General features: G+C 39.9%; 2 protein-coding genes across 8 annotated transcripts in view; one reads left to right on the plus strand and one right to left on the minus strand.

Annotated features, from left to right (window-relative positions):
- Nucleotides 1-1,708: 1,708 nt before the first annotated feature.
- eIF2alpha (eukaryotic translation initiation factor 2 subunit alpha) lies at nucleotides 1,709-16,876 on the minus strand. 2 transcript variants are annotated; one of them, XM_076201612.1, is made up of 6 exons: nucleotides 16,858-16,876; nucleotides 9,495-9,756; nucleotides 7,932-8,160; nucleotides 6,048-6,280; nucleotides 5,760-5,881; nucleotides 1,709-2,426 (listed from the first exon to the last, which is right to left on the minus strand). In XM_076201612.1, exons 2-6 carry the CDS (start codon nucleotides 9,730-9,732, stop codon nucleotides 2,241-2,243), a joined length of 1,008 nt encoding a protein of 335 aa, XP_076057727.1. In that variant the 5' UTR covers nucleotides 9,733-9,756; nucleotides 16,858-16,876; the 3' UTR covers nucleotides 1,709-2,240. The 2 variants fall into 2 exon arrangements, with proteins under 2 accessions (XP_076057727.1, XP_076057726.1); XM_076201611.1 differs by lacking the exon at nucleotides 16,858-16,876 and adding an exon at nucleotides 16,593-16,747.
- Nucleotides 16,877-17,159: 283 nt separating this feature from the next.
- vir (VIR_N domain-containing protein) overlaps nucleotides 17,160-20,362 on the plus strand; it is a 72,118-nt gene continuing 68,915 nt past the window's right edge. For all 6 annotated transcript variants that reach the window (XM_076201613.1, XM_076201615.1, XM_076201614.1 and 3 more), the window contains exon 1: nucleotides 17,160-17,308. In XM_076201613.1, the coding sequence (XP_076057728.1) occupies nucleotides 17,261-17,308 (48 nt within the window). In that variant the 5' untranslated portion in view covers nucleotides 17,160-17,260. The remainder of the gene's footprint in view (nucleotides 17,309-20,362) is intronic.

The following is a 20,362-nucleotide window of genomic DNA, read 5'->3' on the forward strand; positions in this document are numbered from 1 at the left end:
TTCATGAGGGTGGTAGATGGGAGTGGAATGGGTGGGAGCAGGTAGAGGTCTGTTGACTTGCTACCTCTCTTATATGGGGGGAAAAGATAGATAGCATTTCTCTTCCTGAAAATATCCATTAAAAATATCCATTCTTGAAAATAAACTAATTTCTTAACTTCCTTACCTTTTTTCATGATATTACATACATATACCAAGGCTTTTTCCCCCTTACCAGGAAGGTAGCCAAAAAGGACAAGGCATAAAATTCATTCCCACTCATTCCATCCCCAAAAACACTCCACACCCCTCCACCCTCCCTCCCATCTTAGCACCTCCTAGATGACGGGTCATCCCTGCACCCTGTCCACTGCCCTGTGTCAGAAGCAGTGTCGCAGGACACAGCAAGGCCGCTTCATTAAATCGGCGACCCCCCATATAAAGGAGAGGACGGGGAGAAATCCCTTCGGGCTGCGTCAAAATTTTTGCTCACACACACTACCTTTACTTGTGTAAATGTATGCAATTCACAAGACTCATTCTTGCTTGACCTGCAGGTGATTTGGATTTATAAAGAGGAATATTGCAAGTGGTGGTATCCAGATTATACATTTTTTTGGGGGGGAAATACCTGGGGAAGATGGCAGAGGAGGAAGGATCATAGCTAGTCAGCAGTTTCAATGCAGAGGGAGGAGGGAATTTCTGGGGGGGGGGGGGGAGGCCAGCTTCAGAGCTGGATAAGGAGCAGGAAGGGAAGGCACCTCTTTACCCAAACAGTGCCTAGAAGAGGATGTGCCTTTAGGAAGTTGAGGATTGTTCTGGGAGGGAAGATAGTAAGATGCCATACTACTCCTTCCTGGTTGTGTGGTAGCTGAGGTCTAAGCACAGAAGTGCAGATACCATCCACTACAGGAAATGACTGAAGGGCATTCATCCTAGTCTAACCAATGCAGGACACGAGCGAGATAGGCCTGTAGTTGTGTAGGTCCTCAGGCTAGGGAATGAGCACCCCATCTGCTCTCTTCCAATCCACAGGGAACTGTCCCTCCTCCCAAGAAGCATTGACAAGAACTAGAGCTGTCAGCTTCCCAGCAGGTCCCTGTTGTCTCAAGGAGTATGGGATACCATCACTTCTTTCAAGCCTGATGAATTCCTCAAGCATGGAGCCCATCAGGGCAACTTTAGCCGCTGTCCCTAACAATATTGGCCACATCCTTCCTATCAGGTCTTATCAGTTACATCTCCTACCTGACCAGGAGGGGTTCTCTTCCCTCCTTTATTACAAACCAAAACTTCAATTTGCTTTTATTTAGGGCCCTTATGCAGGTTCAGAAGCTGTTGAACTATACTTGTCCTAGTAGTCTTGGCATATAGGATATGCCTATTGACAAGTTCCACCTTAAAATACATTCAAAATATATAACCTTAAAATACTCCTGTCCAATTTCTAAGTACCATTGTAATCCTCCTCTAATTTCTGTTGTATTTATAATCTTAAGAATACATAATTGAGAGGACTCCACCTCTTTTTGTACTCATCCCCACTTACAAGGAACTGCTTGCTGCATTGCTTCTGACCTGGGCAGTGGGTGGGGAGCAGACATCTTCCATTCGCAATGAGTTAAGATAAAATGGTAAACAAGTGTGGGTACATGCCTTGGCTGGCCATAGGGAAATGGCCTATGGTATATGTATGTATGCAACTAATGGGGCAATAAAAAATGAGACATAAGTGGAAAAAGTTTTAATAACATAATATTCCTTGGCATACAATATAAAATTAAGAGCCTTTACACCTTCCACAGAGATGTAAGGCAAGCCAGGGTTACACCAGTCACCACAAATGGCTACTTCGAACACCAGGCAAGATCTAGTTGACATATTGGACAAATGCAAGCAGAAGTGCATTTCTTAATGTTAAATATGCATCTAATTATAGTCTTATGACATTATAATTTTCATTATAAGGCTCCTGACCAAAGCCTCAATGGAGTAAACTCTTTGATAACAGATGTCTTCAGTTAAGTAGGTCCAACAGTTATTTTCCATCTTAGTACGCCAACAACATGGCCAGAAGTTTCAAATGTATCAGACCAGAAAATTAGTTAACAATTCCTTTTAAAAGCCAATTAGAACTGTAATACATGACCTGTCAATCTTCTTATACTGTAAACATCCACATAAAAGAATGTTTAATGTCATGTCTGTCATCAAGAATTTATTGTATAAATTATATTACTCCCTAGACTAAGATGAAAATCTTATTCTTCATCAGCTTCTTCTTCATCTTCATCAGCCTTGACCGTGCTATCTTCACCCTCGATGTCTAGATCTCCCATACCTTCTTCCTCTTCTTCTTCATCATCATCTCCAGCAACCTCTCTATTTTCCTCCTCAGCCTTCTCCAACTGCCTTGCCAGGTCAGCCTCTTCAACATCTGTAACAATCTAAAAGAAAAACAATGGTCATTACCAATCTATATGAAGAAAAGTTTACCAGTATTAGAATGTACTATTTATATCTATATACTAAGGACTTCTTCCAATCCACCACCCTTGTTTCCTTCTCATCCCCAGCTCCTGCCCACTGCCCTGGTCAGATGCATAAGCTGACAAGAATGAAGGAGACTGCAAGAGACCATAAAGCCTACACTAGGTAGTTCCATGTCAATTACCACCTACCATCCCCATCCAGTTATCTAACCTTCTCTAACAACTGATAAATTTAGTGGTAAATGCAGCAAGACACAACACATCACTTACATGATGGCCATACCTCCTCATCTCATCATGCAGGAAATTGAGATGGGGAAAATTCCTTTGGACAGTATCAAAATATCATCCATACACAATCCTCCACTCATTCTTATTCCCTGCCTTCTACCTTCCCTCCTCAACTAACATTCCTAATTTGCCCACAGCCCCTTTCACCCCATCCATCTCATTCTTCATCGTCACCTCAAGTTCACTCCCTCCACCTTTGCTTTCCATACTTTTTGCTAATCTTTCTTCATTCATTCTTTCCATGTGCCCAAACCATCCCAATAACCTTTCATCAGGTCCATCTGCAAGCTCCCTGTCCATCCACACACTCTTCCTCACCTAGTCCAACTGCCACTATTGCAATCACAAGATACTTCACACAAGAGGATTTGAAATACATAACCTATATGAAGAAAGGGCTACCAGCATCAAAATGTACTAATAAAATGTATACAAAACCAACTGCCACTATCACAACAGTCATAACACAAGAGGATATGAAATATATATACCAAAGGCTTTTCCCCCTTATAAGGGAGGTAGCCAAAAAAAAAAAAAACAAGGTATAAAAACCATTCCCACCCATTCCATCTCCAACATACTCCACCCTCTTATCTTAGCACCTCCTGCATGACAGGTCATCCCTGCATCTTGCCCACTGCCCTGGGTCAGAAGCAGTGTTGCAAGACACAGCATATCCACAGCAAGGCTACTTTATGAAATACTTTTTTTTTTATGTAAAAGCATCATCCGAGTTTGGGAAGGTATATGGTAGGAGAAAATTGAAGGTAAATGTGGAGAAAAGGTGATGAGATGTACAAAGGCTGAGGATGGCAGCAAGTTGGAAGTAAGTCTTAAAGGAGAGAGGCTGGAGGAAGTGGATAGTTCTAAGTACTTGGGGTAGTATGTGGCAGGAAATGGAGGAGTGGGAGTGGAGGTAAACTGTAGATTAAGAGAAGCAAGTAAATGTCTTAGGATATTGAAGAGTGTATTAAGAAGCCAGCATCTGGGAATAGATGTGGAAAGGGAACTGGCAGAGCTGATGAAAGATTATTAGGATAGTTTGGACATGTAAAAAATGACTGGAGAAAGACTAACAAAAATGGATGTAGAAAGCAGAGGTGGATGAAGTGAACCTGACAGAATGACCAAGGGTGAGATGGATGGATTGGGTGAAAGGGTCACTTTGAGCAAGATAGGGGCCAGTGGAGGATGGTTGTGTATGAATACTTTGATGCAGCCCAAAGGGATTTCTCCCAGTCTTCTCTATTTTCTGCATGAGTGGACAAAGAGGAGGCAACTGTAAGTAATTGGCCCTGCTGTGGATGAATTGTGTCTTGCTGCATTGCTTCTGACCTGGGTAGTGAGGAGGAGAGAGGGATGACCCTTTATCCATGAGAAGCTAAGATAAGAAGGAAACAAGGGTGCTTCCCTTGACTAGGCTACCTCCCTTATAAGAGGGAAGAAGCCTTTGGTATGTACAGTGGCCGCGAAAAGTTTGGGCGCAAAATTATAGGCGCCCCAACTTTCCCCTAAACTCAAAACATGCGAAAAATACAACTTTCCACCCAAACTTTTTGCTATTTTTCAATGCTAGCGTTTGTACCCATATTTAGCCGAGACAATACACACTATTTGGCAACTCTGTTTAGGCGCACTCGATGTCACATGGAGTCACTTTCTAAACATCTCTCATGGAGAGTAGTCTTTTTTTTGCGGTGGTCTCTGTTTTTGTGCCTTGATATCTCCGTAATGGGAAGTGGTAAAGAGCTGGAAAGAGACACAGTTGTTACAATCATAACCCTCTATAAGGAGGGTCATAAGTGTAAAGATATTGCTACTCGTGTGGGAATTGGAGTGCGTCAAGTGCAAAAGTGGACCAAGAAATTTCGAGACGAAGGAAGTGACATCATTCGTACTCCAAAGCATCGCTCTGGTCGGCCAACGAAGATATCAAATTGTACTTCTACGGTTCTAACTGCCTCCTAATAACCGTAGGAGGCAGTTAGAACCGTAGAAGTACAATTTGATATCTTCGTTGGCCGACCAGAGCGATGCTTTGGAGTACGAATGATGTCACTTCCTTTGTCTCGAAATTTCTTGGTCCACTTTTGCACTTGACGCACTCCAATTCCCACACGAGTAGCAATATCTTTACACTTATAACCCTCCTTATAGAGGGTTATGATTGTAACAACTGTGTCTCTTTCCAGCTCTTTACCACTTCCCATTACGGAGATATCAAGGCACAAAAAACAGAGACCACCGCAAAAAAAAGACTACTCTCCGTGAGAGATGTTTAGAAAGTGACTCCATGTGACATTGAGTGTGCCTAAACAGAGTTGCCAAATAGTGTGTATTGTCTCGGCTAAATACGGGTACAAACGCTAGCATTGAAAAATAGCGAAAAGTTTGGGTGGAAAGTTGTATTTTTCGCATGTTTTGAGTTTAGGGGAAAGTTGGGGCGCCTATAATTTTGCGCCCAAACTTTTTGCGGCTACTGTAGATAGATAGAAAAGCATCACAATGTATTTCAACTACAAAACTGCAAACTTTATCTCCCTTTTTTGTTCTTGTTGTCACTAAGATACTCTAACCTAGTAAGTGACAAGAATGAGGGTTGTAATGTAGGAAAGGGAATGTGCAAGAAAGCCATCACCCACACATGGGACAAGAAAATGGGTGACAGAAGAAGAGAGGACGAGAAAGTAAACTACAGAAAATGAATAGAGGTGACTGGGGCAAGGGATCAAAAGGGAGGAGACAGGGGAGACAGGAGAGAGAAAGAAAGAGAGAGAGAGAGAGAGAGAGAGAGAGAGAGAGAGAGAGAGAGAGAGAGGGGGGGGAGGGAGAGAGAGAGAGAGAGGGGGGAGGGAGGGAGAGAGAGAGAGAGATGAGAGGGGGACGAGAGGGGACAGGGGAGGACAGAGAAGGGTGGTGAAAAAAGTGGGAGGAGGAGGATGAGATGAAATAAAGTGAGAGAAAAGAGAGGAGAGACAAGGGGGTTGACATCCTTACCTTTGGTGCCATCTTTACTGCAAGAGTGCCGCCAAAATCAGTTATCTTATGTTTAACCTTATCAATTGCACCTTCAAGAGCTTTGAGGCCATCCTGCTTTTCAGTTGTCTGAGTTGTCATTACTGAAATTCAACATGAAACTATTCAGATCTTTGTATATTCACACAAAATATGAAAAATTATATTTTGCACCACACTGTAAACATGTGCCCTATGTATATAACAAGAGGCTTCTTCCCACTTACATGGGAGATAGCCAAACCACGTAATTTGTCATGAATAACTTACCATACAAAGGAGGAGCTATGAGGTTAATTTTTATAGGAATGGCTTCAGTTGAATAACCGATACCTTCCCTTAATGCTGCTTTGACAGCATCAATACCTTCATATTCAAAACAAGAAACTTCAATGTCAGCTCTAATCTTAACTGCTTGGGACTGTAGTTTGCGTTGAATCTGGGTAAGCAAAACAGATTTTGTCTCCTCGTCCAGTTCACATTCATCTAAGAGACTTGGTTCACTGAAAGATGTAAAATGATATGAAAATGTAGTTTTGATTGTACATACATCAAAATGCCTTTTCCCCATAATAATTGAAGTAGCCAATTTAAAGCACATTCTATCTATAAAGCAAAGGTTTCTTCCCTCTGATAAAGGAGGTAGCCAAGTCAAAGGCATGCACTCATTCCCATCCACCACCCGTTTCCCTCTTATCTTGGTTCCTCATGGATGAAGGATCATCCCTGTCTACTGCCCACTGTCAGAAGCAATGCCCCAAAACAGCATGTCCACAGCAAAGTAGTTATAGTTAAAGCACATAACCACCCTATATCCATCCAAAAATCCCAGTTGCTGCCTCTCCCATCTTAGCACTTTGTAGAAGAAAGGTCATCTCTGTTCCCTGACACACTGCTCACATCACATGCAAAGCAGCAAGACAATACCTCTAAAGCAAGACCTGACAGCCAGAGCTGTTTACCCATCATCATCCACTTATAACAATTCTCCATTTACTCTTATCTTTTGCACTCTCTCTTCTTTACTCAACAGACATTCTTCTTACATCTAATGCCCCCTTCACCTTGCCCATCCACTTCATTGATGGTCTTCGTCTTAAATTCACTCCATTTACTTCTGCTTTCCAAACTTTGCTAGCCTTTCCTCAGTTATCTTTCCATATGCCCAAACCATTTTAGTGGTCTTTGATCTACCCTATCAGCCACCTTCACATAATTCCCTCTATCCATCCTTGTTACTTTTACCACACACAACTATATGTTTAAGCTTTTCCTTTCTGTCTCCTTCAAATTTCATGTCTGCTCCATACAGCACCATAGATACAATCACTCCCTCATACAATCTCTGTATTCACCCCCAGATGTCTATATCGTATAACACTTTCCATTCTTCCCAGACATTTACATGCTTTCCTCACTCTATAATTAATCTCTACCTGGACCAAGGGCATGATTAATAAATTTCAAGCTATGAGGTCCTCTGTAAAGGGCACAGAGCATGGTTCATCAAATTCCACACTACAAAGTCCTCTGTAAGGGGCACCATCCTAGCCCCCTGATACAGGAGAGTCTGTGATGTTAAACTGAATTGTCATCATCACCTCGCTGGCTGAGCGGGTTAGGGCATCATAACTTGCGGCAAAGGTTGAGGGGATAGCGGTTCGAATCCTGCCATCGGTGAAGTTGAACCAAGGGCATGGTTCATTAAATTCCATGCTACAAAGTCCTCTGTGAGGGGCACCGCCCTAGCCTTCCGATGGGAGAAGTTTGTGACGTTAAACCATATATCATCATCACCTGTCACATGTGATCCCAAATGTTTAAAATTCTCCACTTCCTCCAGTCTCTCACACTTTGAACTTGCCTCTACACCACCACGATCAGCTATCCTTGGACATCTCACCACCTTACTTTTGCCTACACTCCAATTTGCTGTCATTATCTCCCCTAGTACATTTCATCACCTTACTTTTACCCACATTTATCTTCAACTTCCTTCTTTCGCACACCTTCCCAAATTCTGTCACCAACTTCCTTAATCCCTCCTCTGATCCTGCTACAAGCAGTGTCATCAGCATACACATGGCTTATCTCCCATTTTTCTTCAATACCCCAGATGGGGTATAAATAAATAAAACAAATAACAATACTTACATTACTGCCTGCTTAAATACATCATAGGCACATGCTTGTTTCTTGTATTTCTCTTCAAACTTCCAAGCTGTCTTGCCATATAATGCTTCCACCTGCTCATCTGTCTTGTAATCAAGAAGTTCACCTACGTGTCTAATGATGGAATTGACTGCTTTTGCCTTGGCAAATTTTTCTGTACACCTTTCCACATCTTCTTTTGAGACTCGTCTTTTAGAAAGATCAATGTAACCTGGAAATATTAGGAATTTTTTAAACCATGAACCAAAATTGGCCATACATATTTTCTTCTCCAAGATTGACTGAACATATTTACTTATATATATATATATATATATATATCATATAAAGGAAAAAATAAATAAAATAATTGATATACAAGCTTTTTCCCTCATATAAAGGAGGTACATACATATACCAAGGCTTTTTCCCCCTTCCAAGGGAGATAGCCAAAAAGGGAAAGGCATAAAAACACTCCCACCCATTTCATCCCTAAATACACTCCACACCCCTCCCACCCTCCCTCTCATCTGAGCACCTCCTGGATGACGGGTCATCCCTGCACCCTGCCCACCGCCCTGGGTCAGAAGCAGTGTCGCAAGACACAGCAAGGCCGCTTCATTTAATCGGCGACCCCCCCTCTCCGTACCCCCTTGCATATAAGGAGAGGACAGGGAGAAAGGAGGTAGCCAAGTTAAAGGCATGTACCTACTCCCACCCATTTACCACCCTTTTCCCCCTCTCATCTTAGCTCCTCATGGGTGACAGGTCATCCCTGGATCTTGCCCACTGCCCTGGGTCAGGAGCAATGTAGCAACACACAGTACATCCACAGCAAGGCCAATTCACTTAATCACCAACCCCCCTCTCTATCCCCTCATGCAGAAAAAAGAAGACGGGGAGAAATCCCTTCAGGCTGTGTCATATCATTCACACATAAGCACCACTACCTCCCCCATTCCCCACTTCTTTCCTTGCACAACAGTCTCTTCTATACACAGTCACTCTCCACTAATCTCTATCTCTTGCCTTCTCCCTTCCTTGCTCAATAGACAATCCCCTCTTGTTCAACACCCCCTTCACCCCATCCATCCATCTCATCCTTGGTCATCTCCTCAAGTTCACTCCCTGCACCTCTGCCTTCCACAACTCTTTTACTAATCTTTCAACATTCATTCTTTCAATGTGTCCAAACCATCCCACTACTTTTTCATCATCCCCATCTGTCATCTCCTTTCCAATTCTGCTCTCCTCTTCACCTCTTCGTTTCTTACTCTAACTCTCCAACTCCATCCACTATATCCAAATAAATAATAATATCAATGAAAGATTAGGTACCAAAAACAGCCATGCAAGGGCCAATAGGTCTGTTGCTGTTTGTCTGTCCATGTATTACATAAGTTCAAATCTAAATATAACTGGAAATCAAGGATATAGGTAAGTTGGAATTGTACATGAAGTTGAGGCTAGGTACGAAAAATATTAGAGAATAAGAAACAGAACCCAACAAGCATTGTTCCTTTCCTGTATACTACAATTAGGTAAATTCACACACATTGAGCTTACCTTTTTCTTTGTCAACTCTGATGACAACTACTGGTTCTGTTTTCCCAACCCTAATCAATTTATTCATAGACCTAATACGTCTTCTTGAGAGTTCGGATAACAAGATCATGCCTTCAATGTTATTATATTCCAAGAGGTGCACATATGCACCCATTTCAGCAATGCTCCTCACTGTAACCATGACCACGTCATCCACCTCCGGATACTTTTGAGCGTAATATCGACACAAGAGCGGCATATTGGCGGTTTAATAATATCCAATCTGTAAGACCAAAACAAAACTATTAGAAAATCATGAAGTGCAATATGCAAGGTTTTCTTAATGTGGTCCTGGATGTTATGCACAATAAACAATACAGTATGATACATGTAACAAAATATGAAACCCATAACCGAAACGCACCAGCACGAGTCTACCATATACACCTGGATTCTTTTTAATAAATAGCTCGATTCTTAATAAACAGTGACCAGAATAAGACATTATGAAAATCAGCCAAGGTCACAGAGGTAACCCAAGATACAACTTAAAACTGAACATAAAAGGAACTTAAAAGTGATCTGAATTCTTTTGGGATATGAATTTTATGTTTGGTTTTGTGTGGCCAGATGTTAGGGATAATGTTTTTACAACAATTATCTAAAGCTTCCCACTGCCAGATACCTAAATCATAAAATTCTACTCAAATATGCAATTAGATAATTTACAAAATACAGAGGAAAGATACATGCAAAAACAGTCATATTTTCCGATTGAATCAGATTTTGGTTTTCATGCTAGCTAAAACACATGTACCCATGTAAACTGATAACCACATATTTTGAACCCTTTGAGGTGTTATCAATCAAAACAATGGTATGCAAATTCTGATTATAATTTCATTTTTACTTATTATATGGTGGCTAAAACACCATTTAATTTTCGTTTAAGGTTTTGAGAACTTTATTGTAACAGATCATCTATAATGGATATGAAACTGAATTTGCCATTCTATGAAACAATATTGCTCTTTTTTTTTAAACAGAAAATTTATATGGGAGGTAGCTATGGCATGCACCCACTCCCACCAATTCCACACACATCCACCACCCTTGTTTCCCTCTCATTTTAGCTCCTCTTGGATTAAGGGACATCCGTGTCCTGCCCACTGCCCTGGGTGAGCCTATGCACCAAGACACAACACATCTACAGTAGGGCTGTTTCATTAAATCTGTGACTCCCCATGTACCCCTTCATACTGAAAACAGAAGACCTATAGATAACAAATATAACTATATTTAATTTTTTTTTAATTCCATCCACAATATGTACTCCAGAGATGCAGGAAGAGGAAGGCTGTCATATAGTGAAAGAATGATAACCCCATCTCAATTGTTGGTCCCTGTGGTGACAAATACTGTGTCAGTTTTCCTAAACAGTACAGGTGTTGTATTTCCCACACTTGGGTTGATATGGCTTTCATGAAAGTTGTCACTTCTTGTTGACACTACTGCAGACTGGTCAAGGTAATATGCTACATACAAAATGCCTTACATATTCTTCCTAGTGGTGCACAGTGTTTGACCCAAGCAATGTGATGGGGATAGGGTGACCCTGAGATGGGAGGAGTGCTTGAATATATTTATGTGATGGATGAGTTCAATTACACCACTACCAATTTCTGACTGGGGAGAAGAGCTTTGGCATATAAATATAGGAAAAAAGAATTAGGACTCAGATAAAACTGTCAATAACAGCAGTGGCTAGGACAATGGGCAGCCAAACTAGTATGCATATACATTTGTAGGTAAATAATCTAGGATAGGCTCTATATAGGGTAACACAGCTCACAAGGACCACACACTAAAATATATTCAAGAACAATTCAAAAAGGCAAGAGATACCTGTAAATGGTAAAGGCCAACAAGAACTTCCATACAGATATCACATCAGACTTAACATACAGTCAAGTGGCAATTCTTTTTTCCCTGAAAGGGTGTAATGAAGTGTGGAATAGGAATGAAAAAAGAAACAAGATAAATGAGCAAAGATAGGGAGAGGAAAAAGAGATGGGTGGTGTGAATCACAGTGAGAGAGAAAGGGGGGGGGGGAAGAGAGGGAGAGAGAGGGAACGGGATGAAAACGGGATTAGTATTTCATAACCAATAACCAGTACTTCCGTCTTTGGGGACAATATCACACAGAACAGGTGGTCATTGAGGTGGTGAAAGTAAGTTTTAAGGAGGATTGTAGAAAGGAAAGACAGTGTCAGTTAAGTGATCAGTACTGCAAGATGGGGGAAGTGCACACCTGCAGGGGATAAGTGTGCACCCAAGCGATTTATTTTCTTGTCAAAAATAGGTACGACATTTTTTCTTTTCTTTCTTTCCAGTCTGAATATATAGCAAGTGCAATGAACACAAACCAGTGTTAACTGCCATAAGGATCAAATAGTGTGTAAGAACTTAACTCCAGCAGGCACACACTTCCAACTTACAGTACTCTTTCTTTTTTTTTTTAGATTAATCTCCTGCCATGCAAAAATATTGCATGAGAAAGTGAGTGAGTGACAGATATATATTAAAGAGTACAGACACAATGTGGAGAGGAGGAATGACAAGACAGTACAAAATCAGGGACAAGGAGCAAGAGCAGAAACTGAAAAACTTAAATGCATTTGCCAAAATCTGTCCATGATGTATAATTTTTATATGGATAAATATATGACAACCTAGAAATAATGGACCCTATACAAACTCCTACAACTCTGGGGCACTTTGCCCACTTTCATAGGACAACCATATTCTCACCAATCATCTAATATACGCCACCATGAAAGTATTCTCACTGCTCTCCATAGGCAATAATGACAACAAAAATACCCTCAAAATAATCACCAGCATATGCTGATGACCTAGTGCTGTTCTGCATCAGAACCCACTGCATCCTGGCCAAGTGGACTTTGTCTTCTTTGGGGAGAGAGGACTCAGAGGAATGGATAACAGGGGATCTGGCATGCAGCAGTGTGTTGTCTTTCAATCTGCTGATGGAGCAGTGAGCAATATGATTACAGGCATACTTCCGGAGACAGGTGTCTGGTGGTTGTGGAGGAAGAGGAGAGTATGCGTGTGTGATATAGGTATTTGGGTGTGGTTTTGATGTTTCTTGGCATGTATGGGTGTTCTGCCATGTAGCGTAGTGGGTGGGCTGTGTTTGTGGATGGTGCAGCAAGTGCCTCTCATATCACAGTGATCCTTGACTTTAAGGACTTTCATTTTGTGGTGGATGGTCTGTAGGTGTTCTATCTGTGCAGCTTGTAGTTATCTTTAGCATTTTGTTTGTTATAGTATGTAGAGTGTTGTGGTGTGTCCCAATGAGGTTTGGGGCCTATGTGGGGCTTGCATAATTCATCACTGAGCATCTATATTACTTATATATCATAGTGGTAGTCTCTTTGTTGCGTCTAAATGTTGTACCAGCAAGTGATTTAAGCACATTGAGTCTGGGTGTGCATTTTGTCTTGGCTTGTGATACGTTGTTTGAATGACATGGATGTATCCATGTTACAACAAGAATCTTGTGTGAGTGTGGTATGAGGGTGTTGTTGATAAAAGAGGCGTGGTAGGTATTTGTGTTCTGCTGTCCAGTTGGTGAGAGATGTGGCTGTGGATTTGGTTGGGGCTTTCTTGAGTCTGTTTATAGTGAACCAGGTGTTGAATGTGTTGTGGTATGGTTATAGTATTTCTGTGGCTCTGTTTGCATTATAGTGTGTACATGTATGTGTTATGCTGTCTGTGTAAGAGGAGATTTGTATATATGGAGTGTGGGGGATAGGATGGAGCCCTCAGGTCCATTCCAAGTTTCTGGTGTGTGATGATTGGTTGTCAAGCCTATTCTGCTACCTACAGCTTTCCAATTACTGGACTCTCTACACTCCCTGGGTGTATGCTTCAGCATAGTTGCCTATTAAAGCACTCCATTAAAAAGGTTGTTTGCAGAAAATGGACACACCCCTGGAATCCAATCTACCATAACATCACTATCCTCAATATGTCAAGAGCATTAGAGCTTCAATAACACAAAATTTGGCAAATACCCACATAATGCTCATCCATATGGCAAAATGGCAGACCTATTATCTACACTGGAAATTGTAAACAAATTTCTTTCCATAATGATGACCAAACAAATACCGACTGCCTCTAATATGTTCCTCCCTCACCTTAGCCAGCCTAACAAAAAAACAAACACAATCTGAAGTCATCTGACAAGAACCTCTCTCCCACGGCTATTAACATGGGGGGGATAGGGGGTTAGGTAGTATGTATGAGAAAAATCTGACGCAGCCCGAAGGGATTTATCCCCATCTTCTCCTTTTCTGCATGAGGGGATGGAGATGGGGGGGGGGGGGGTCACTGATGTAATGAAGCGGCCTTGCTGTGGATGTGCTGTGTCTTGAGTCACTGCTTTTGACACAGGGCAGTGGCCAAGATGCAGGGATGACCTGTCATCCAGGAGGTGCCAAGATAAGAGGGAGGGTAGAGGGTGGAAGGGAGTGGAGTATATTAGAGATGGAATGGGGGGGGGGGGGTTTGTGCCTATTTTTTGGCTACCTCCTTTGTAAGGGGGAAAGAGCCTTTGGTATTTGTATGTATGTAACATTTCCTACTCTAACTATGGAGGTTACACAGCAATGTCAAGAGAAACAAGATCCCTCTCCCATCGCTTCAACCTATACCAACGAAATGCCATCCTCCCCACCCTATATATTATCTATAACTTCCACATGCATTCTATATAATTATCTCACTCATGAAGCGACCTACAAGCAATTTCCACCCGAGTCTCAGCACCCATTTGACCATAAGATACATCCATGGATTGCAGTTCAGCCTCAGTGGTCTACTGCAGGACCGGCCTATCCTGAGGGACAACATAGAATCTGTACCTCACCACGGTGGCTTAATCTAGCTTGGTAAGTTTTTGTATGATGAGAAGTGCATTTAAAGTTTTTGCTATGTTGGAATGGCTACGACTATGAATGTCTGAAATTAGTGTAATCAGCTCCATCATACTGATTAGGTGCTAGTATACACGTACAACACTGATCCACCACACTTCTGATGTCCACCTTTGCAGAGGGGTTGGAGAGTCATGAAAGTGCTTTTGCACTTACCGGGAATTGAACCCTGACCTTCTGCGTTCTGAGGCAGAAACTTTATCCACTGCTCCATCCAGGCTTACTTATATTCATGGATTATTCAAATTCTCTTCTGCTGCATTCTAACTCATGATAGTACTGCAGTGTCCACCTTTCAAGCAGCTGCATTGTGCGTCAAAATGGCGAAGAGAAGATGACACTATTCCAAGATGAATGACAGTTGTCCACTCTCTGCTGCCAACAACAAATGGACATGAGCAATCCCACTTCATAGAGACATGACCCTGCGGGTGATCCCTGGTAATGAACGAGCTCTCAAAGCTGCCTCAAAGAGAGCATTCACCCCTTTCAACACCTACAAACCTACTGGAAATATACTATACATGTAACAAAGATACAAGAAAAACACATCAAACCATCCAAAGATAATCAAGCCTACATACATCTATGGCTGTTGCACCACTTTGACATTACATGACAAGTAAGCTTAACAAGTCATTCTCACTTCACACATGGTCAGGACAGGAAATGACCCTCCCACCTGTCGATGTGAAGCTCCCTTCACAGTACCATATCACTACTTCAATGTGATTTATGCAACAATCAACAACCACCTACCCCTCAACAAGAACACCACACCAAATCTTATATAGTAAAACATCAATAACTCAATCATGTCTCAAAGAAAAATTGTAACTAGACACACCACTGACATTTGACAAATGTATGAAATATAATGTAGGATGGCAGCACATATTTATCCATAAGGATAAAAGTACAGGTAAACCACAGAACATTAGTGACCAATTACAATTAATCCATTGCCTTATTTTTAGTGCACCCGATTTGATGGCTTTAGTATGACTGGATATAAACATTAAGATTCTAATACAAGTTTTAAGTCTCTATTTTCTACTCGTTCATCTTGATTACTACTGATTATTAAGTACTTGGATATCTCAGAATGCCAGGGCCATTTCTATTTTACTTCCTCTTCTAGTCTTGAAGTGAAAGTAGGAAAAAGATTCTCAAATTTCATCTTGCATTCTAGGTCATCTTCTTTACAGGTACATTTCTTTGGTCATTTTAAACAATATTATTTTCTAGATTATTTCTGAATTAGCCGACATTCATTTTAAATGGTGTAAGTGGGCTTTAGTTCCTCCAATCTTTTCTATACAAGTTGACAGAAGCATAAGTTAATTTGTTGAACACTGGTCATGTTCTACCATAGCTTAACAGTGTTCACCACCTGAGTATCACCATTCACAAACTAAAGAGTATGACTCATGGAAGGATCCTTCTTTACATTTCACCATCAATACTTAAAGCTCACTTGACCAATAACTAACTTAACATATACTGTTGTACATTTAACATTTCACTAAAACCAGATGATTCTAATAACCCTTGCAACACTTCACATGCTGTACATTTGTATTGGTTGATGGAAGACAATTTCATTCTGCCATTGAGACCTACTGACTCAGTGACTGAGAAGTGAAAGGTTAAGATCCACCCAAGACCAAGTTAATCCTTTCACTGCTACTTACATATGTATATATTCGATGCATTTGCTGCCATGTGATTTTATTCATTTAAGGGAAACCCCTTGTGCAGCAAGAGTTAATAATATGTCATGCTGGTAAATTACTATCTTTGACACAAGTCTAGTTGTCAACGTGCTTTATTTCCTGCGCCGAATAAATATTTATTGTGGTAGTTCCTTAACATGGTACTATCTATACCTGGTAACCGAATGTTGTAGCCACATATGATCATGAGTATTAAATTAAAATCTGGGTTATCATTATGGTATCTTTCACACTATTTGTCAGCCCCAGGAACTAAGTTGCCCAGCTGTCTCTCACACACACGTCCTTAGAAATACGTATACTTAGATTTAAGCACTGAATTCCAACCAATATGAATCTTTTGTCACTCTGAATCCACTTACACTAGATAACCTGGATGTGTATATACGTAAAAGATAAAGTTAGTAATCTTCTATATATTTCAAACACCGGCCCCACACACTCTGCCATGAAGTTGGTTAGTGTGCGGAACGGAACGAAAGGAGTATTTAGTGAGCAGTGTGAATTTTTTTTATGTCAAAACATATTTTGAATACACTTATTGTCTGTAAAACAAAAAATAACCAAAAGGTATTCGTTAGTATTTCTTCACATCATTAAAAACTGGAATTATATAGTAATTTTTACCGTCAATTATTTCCACTTTGTGTAAACAGATGGCTGATGCAATCGCTCATTTGCACATATAGATTAAAGGGGTTATTGTATAATACAGTGAAAATTAAATAAATATCTAGTTTACAAAATGGAATATTTCATTTAACTACGGCTCCTCATTTATTTTCAGATATGTCGACAACATGTTTTCGATGAAGTCATCATAAATATATGCAAAACTGATTTATTCTATTATTATTTTTTTGTGTCTACTTAGTAAATAAGAATTAATTAATCTCATTTATTAACATTACTTTTACATGTAATGTTTTGCTATATTGATTTTCATAAGTATGAAAAATCGTTCCGCGTTCCACAGTTTGTTTATGGTGAAAATGGAAGTAAAGGAGGAGTAAATCAAAGTTAATCAAGGATGGCTGAATTGCTGTTCTTTGAAACCTTTTCCCACGAAGTTAGCGATGTAAGTACCTCATGACATGTATATACATTATATAGTAAAGCGAGAATTTATTAATATCATTGTGCTGGGTAAAATGCCGATAGTTGAGTTCAGCAACCTTTGCGTCGATGTTAATTATTACTTAAGATATTTAAATTTAATTCTGTATAGCTAGAGGAACGATACTTCACCACCTGTGATATATAATGTATCCTGTATACTCCTGCCAATCAACAATAGGAATGGGTTGGTTTGAGGATAGACTTTAATTTTTGGATCACTCCAAAACGAATGGCATCAAATGATCATTCCTGTTTCTGTGTCAGAGTTGTTCACATTGAAACTAAATACTAGAGATCAGGTCATAGACCTTGGTAAATGGTGTCAATACCCTAACTGGTTATTTAATGGCTTTATGTATGGTAAATACAGAAAGGTGCTGATCATTTGGTTGACTCCAACAGCGACACCACGACTCTAAGATTCTGGTGGGGCTACAGCCTATACTTTATACTATTACTTATTGAAACAGCCTGGCAGGTGTAGAGTCAACTCCACCCATATATTTGACCAAGTCAGCCCACCATGACTAACTCCACTGTTATCTATCAAAACAAATTATATGGCGTATCAATCACTCTCCGTGACTGTTCACTAGTAAATTGGTTTTAGCAACTTTTTTGTTACTAATTTCGGTCAATCTATAGTTTCACCCAACCATAGAATTTGATATGTGGCTTATGTGTTTCTGGTGAGAAATGTTGTGATATGAACGATGGTGTGCATCATTTCTGTCGCAAATGCGTACTTTTGAAGTAATTAAGTATTGAAGTTATGCACTTATGCGTACGTCTCCCAAATGATGTGAGGGCACATGTGGGAAATCGGGGTTTTTGGGTAGGGAAGACTAATAAATGGAGTACTGCGCATTGCAAAACAGGTATAAAATGAAGAAGACTAAAGAAACAAAAAAAAAAATCCCATTTCGGCGGGTACTGCGCGCGGAGCCATGTTTGTTTACTAACGATTGTAAGTATTTGTGACTATAACCGCTAGACTTAGGGAAGCCGCTCGTGGAAGAGTTGGTAACCGTAAACTAACTAAACCTAACCAAACGGAGGTAACATTAGTTTACGGTTAGGAAGTCTTGCACGGCTGGAGTGAACTTCACTATATGTAGCAGATCTACCGAGACATTTTTCAAATTGTTGGGAAAAACAAACATGGCTGCTCGCATTAGGCGGGACTCTGTCCCAAAAATGTGATTTTTTTTTTTTTTTTTTTTAATTGTTTTTGTCCATTTTATACCTGTTTTGCAAGTGCATTAATCCATTTATTAGTGTTCCCCACCCAAAAACCCCGATTTCCCACACTTATGCGTTTGGGAGATGTAAGCATAAGTGCATAACTTCAATACTTAATTACTTCAAAAGTACGCATTTGTGACAGAAATGATGTACACCATTGTTCATATCACAACATTTCTCACCAGAAACACATAAGCCACATATCAAATTCTATGGTTGGGTGAAACTATAAATTGTCCCTAATTTCTGCCAAGAAAAACTTATGTTGATGTATTATGGTTTACAGAATTATTTATTTTCTATTGCTATATCATGTAGGTATGCACTTCTAAAAATTTACCTGTTTTTCTTGGTGGAAATCAGTAACAGAAAACGTTAAAAGCTATACATAAATGAACAAAGTCATGTCAATTCCTTGAGACACCATCTTTGTTTTCATAGATTCAGAGGTCAAAGATGACGACCCTGATGACCTCTTGAATTACAGTTACCACATAACTAAATGCAGGTTATGTAGATAGGCTAGTTAGTTATAGGTTAGGATAGACGAATTTATCATACTTATATTTCTTTTACTGCCTCATCTCAAGCTGTCGCAGTGGCTACATTTGTTTGTGTATTGCTTTTTAGCAACTTTTTCTGTTATTTATTTCCACCAAGAAAAACATATATTATGTTGATGTATTATAATTTACAAAATTGATATTTATTTTTCTATTGCTATATCACATTGGTATGCACTTCTAAAAATTTACTAATTTCTTTGACCTCCACATTTATTAAAACAAAAATGGCATTTCAAACAGCTGATGGGCTGAGCTGGTTGGCAAGTGCACAGTAGGGATAGCAAAAAGCTACATGCTCATCTTGTTAAATACAGGGGTTTCGAAGAATTGGGTATGATTTTAAAAGTGCACAACTAAGCAATATATCAATAAGTAATTAATTATTAAGTTTGTAGATTAAGTACATTAATGTAATATTTCTTTCTTGTTGGAAATCAGTAACAAAGTAATTTCTTTCTTGTTGGAAATCAATAACAAAGTAAATACATACTCCATAGGTTAGGTTAGGTTAGTTTGAATTCTACAAATTATTATTATTTTGTTTTATTTATTTTTATTGTTATTATTATTTATTTTTTATTTATTTTTTTCAAATTTCACCCCCATTTGTGCTTCCCCATCTGAAATTCCCACCTTCCCATTGCCTCCCCATTATTGTGGGGTTGATGGGGTTAGGGCAAAATAGTGGTTTCTACCAAATTTCAGGGCCAGATTTGAATGAAACACCAAAAATTTAGGAATAACCATGCATTATGAAAAAATGCATTAGCACTTCTAAAGATTTACCAGTTGTAAAGTAACCTGCAAGCTATCTTAAGTTGGCTGGGGGAAACTAGTAAAACAGGTGATTTCCAATAGAAATGAATGACAGAGTAATTCCAACCTCGGGAAAGTAACACTCCACAACAGCAGTAGGGTAAGACTAAAAACTGAACCAGACACAGTTGGACCAAACTGGGCCCCGTTGTATTGAACTGAACACAACCATACCGAACCAGGGCATGTATCACACTGAACTGGGGCACATTTCACATTGAATTGGTGCTTCTATATCCTGTCCATTGGTTAGGTAAGCTCACTAAGCACAATCATATGAGAAAATTCCTACCATTTTATTATTTTTGGCACATATTGCATGACCATACCTATGTCTGTCATTGCACAGAATGAATATAATCAACATATCTTTTATACATATATTT

This window comes from Oratosquilla oratoria, chromosome 18, assembly GCF_046742065.1.
Source record: "Oratosquilla oratoria isolate Oo_2021 chromosome 18, ASM4674206v1, whole genome shotgun sequence".
Classification (NCBI taxonomy): Eukaryota; Metazoa; Arthropoda; class Malacostraca; order Stomatopoda; family Squillidae; genus Oratosquilla; species Oratosquilla oratoria.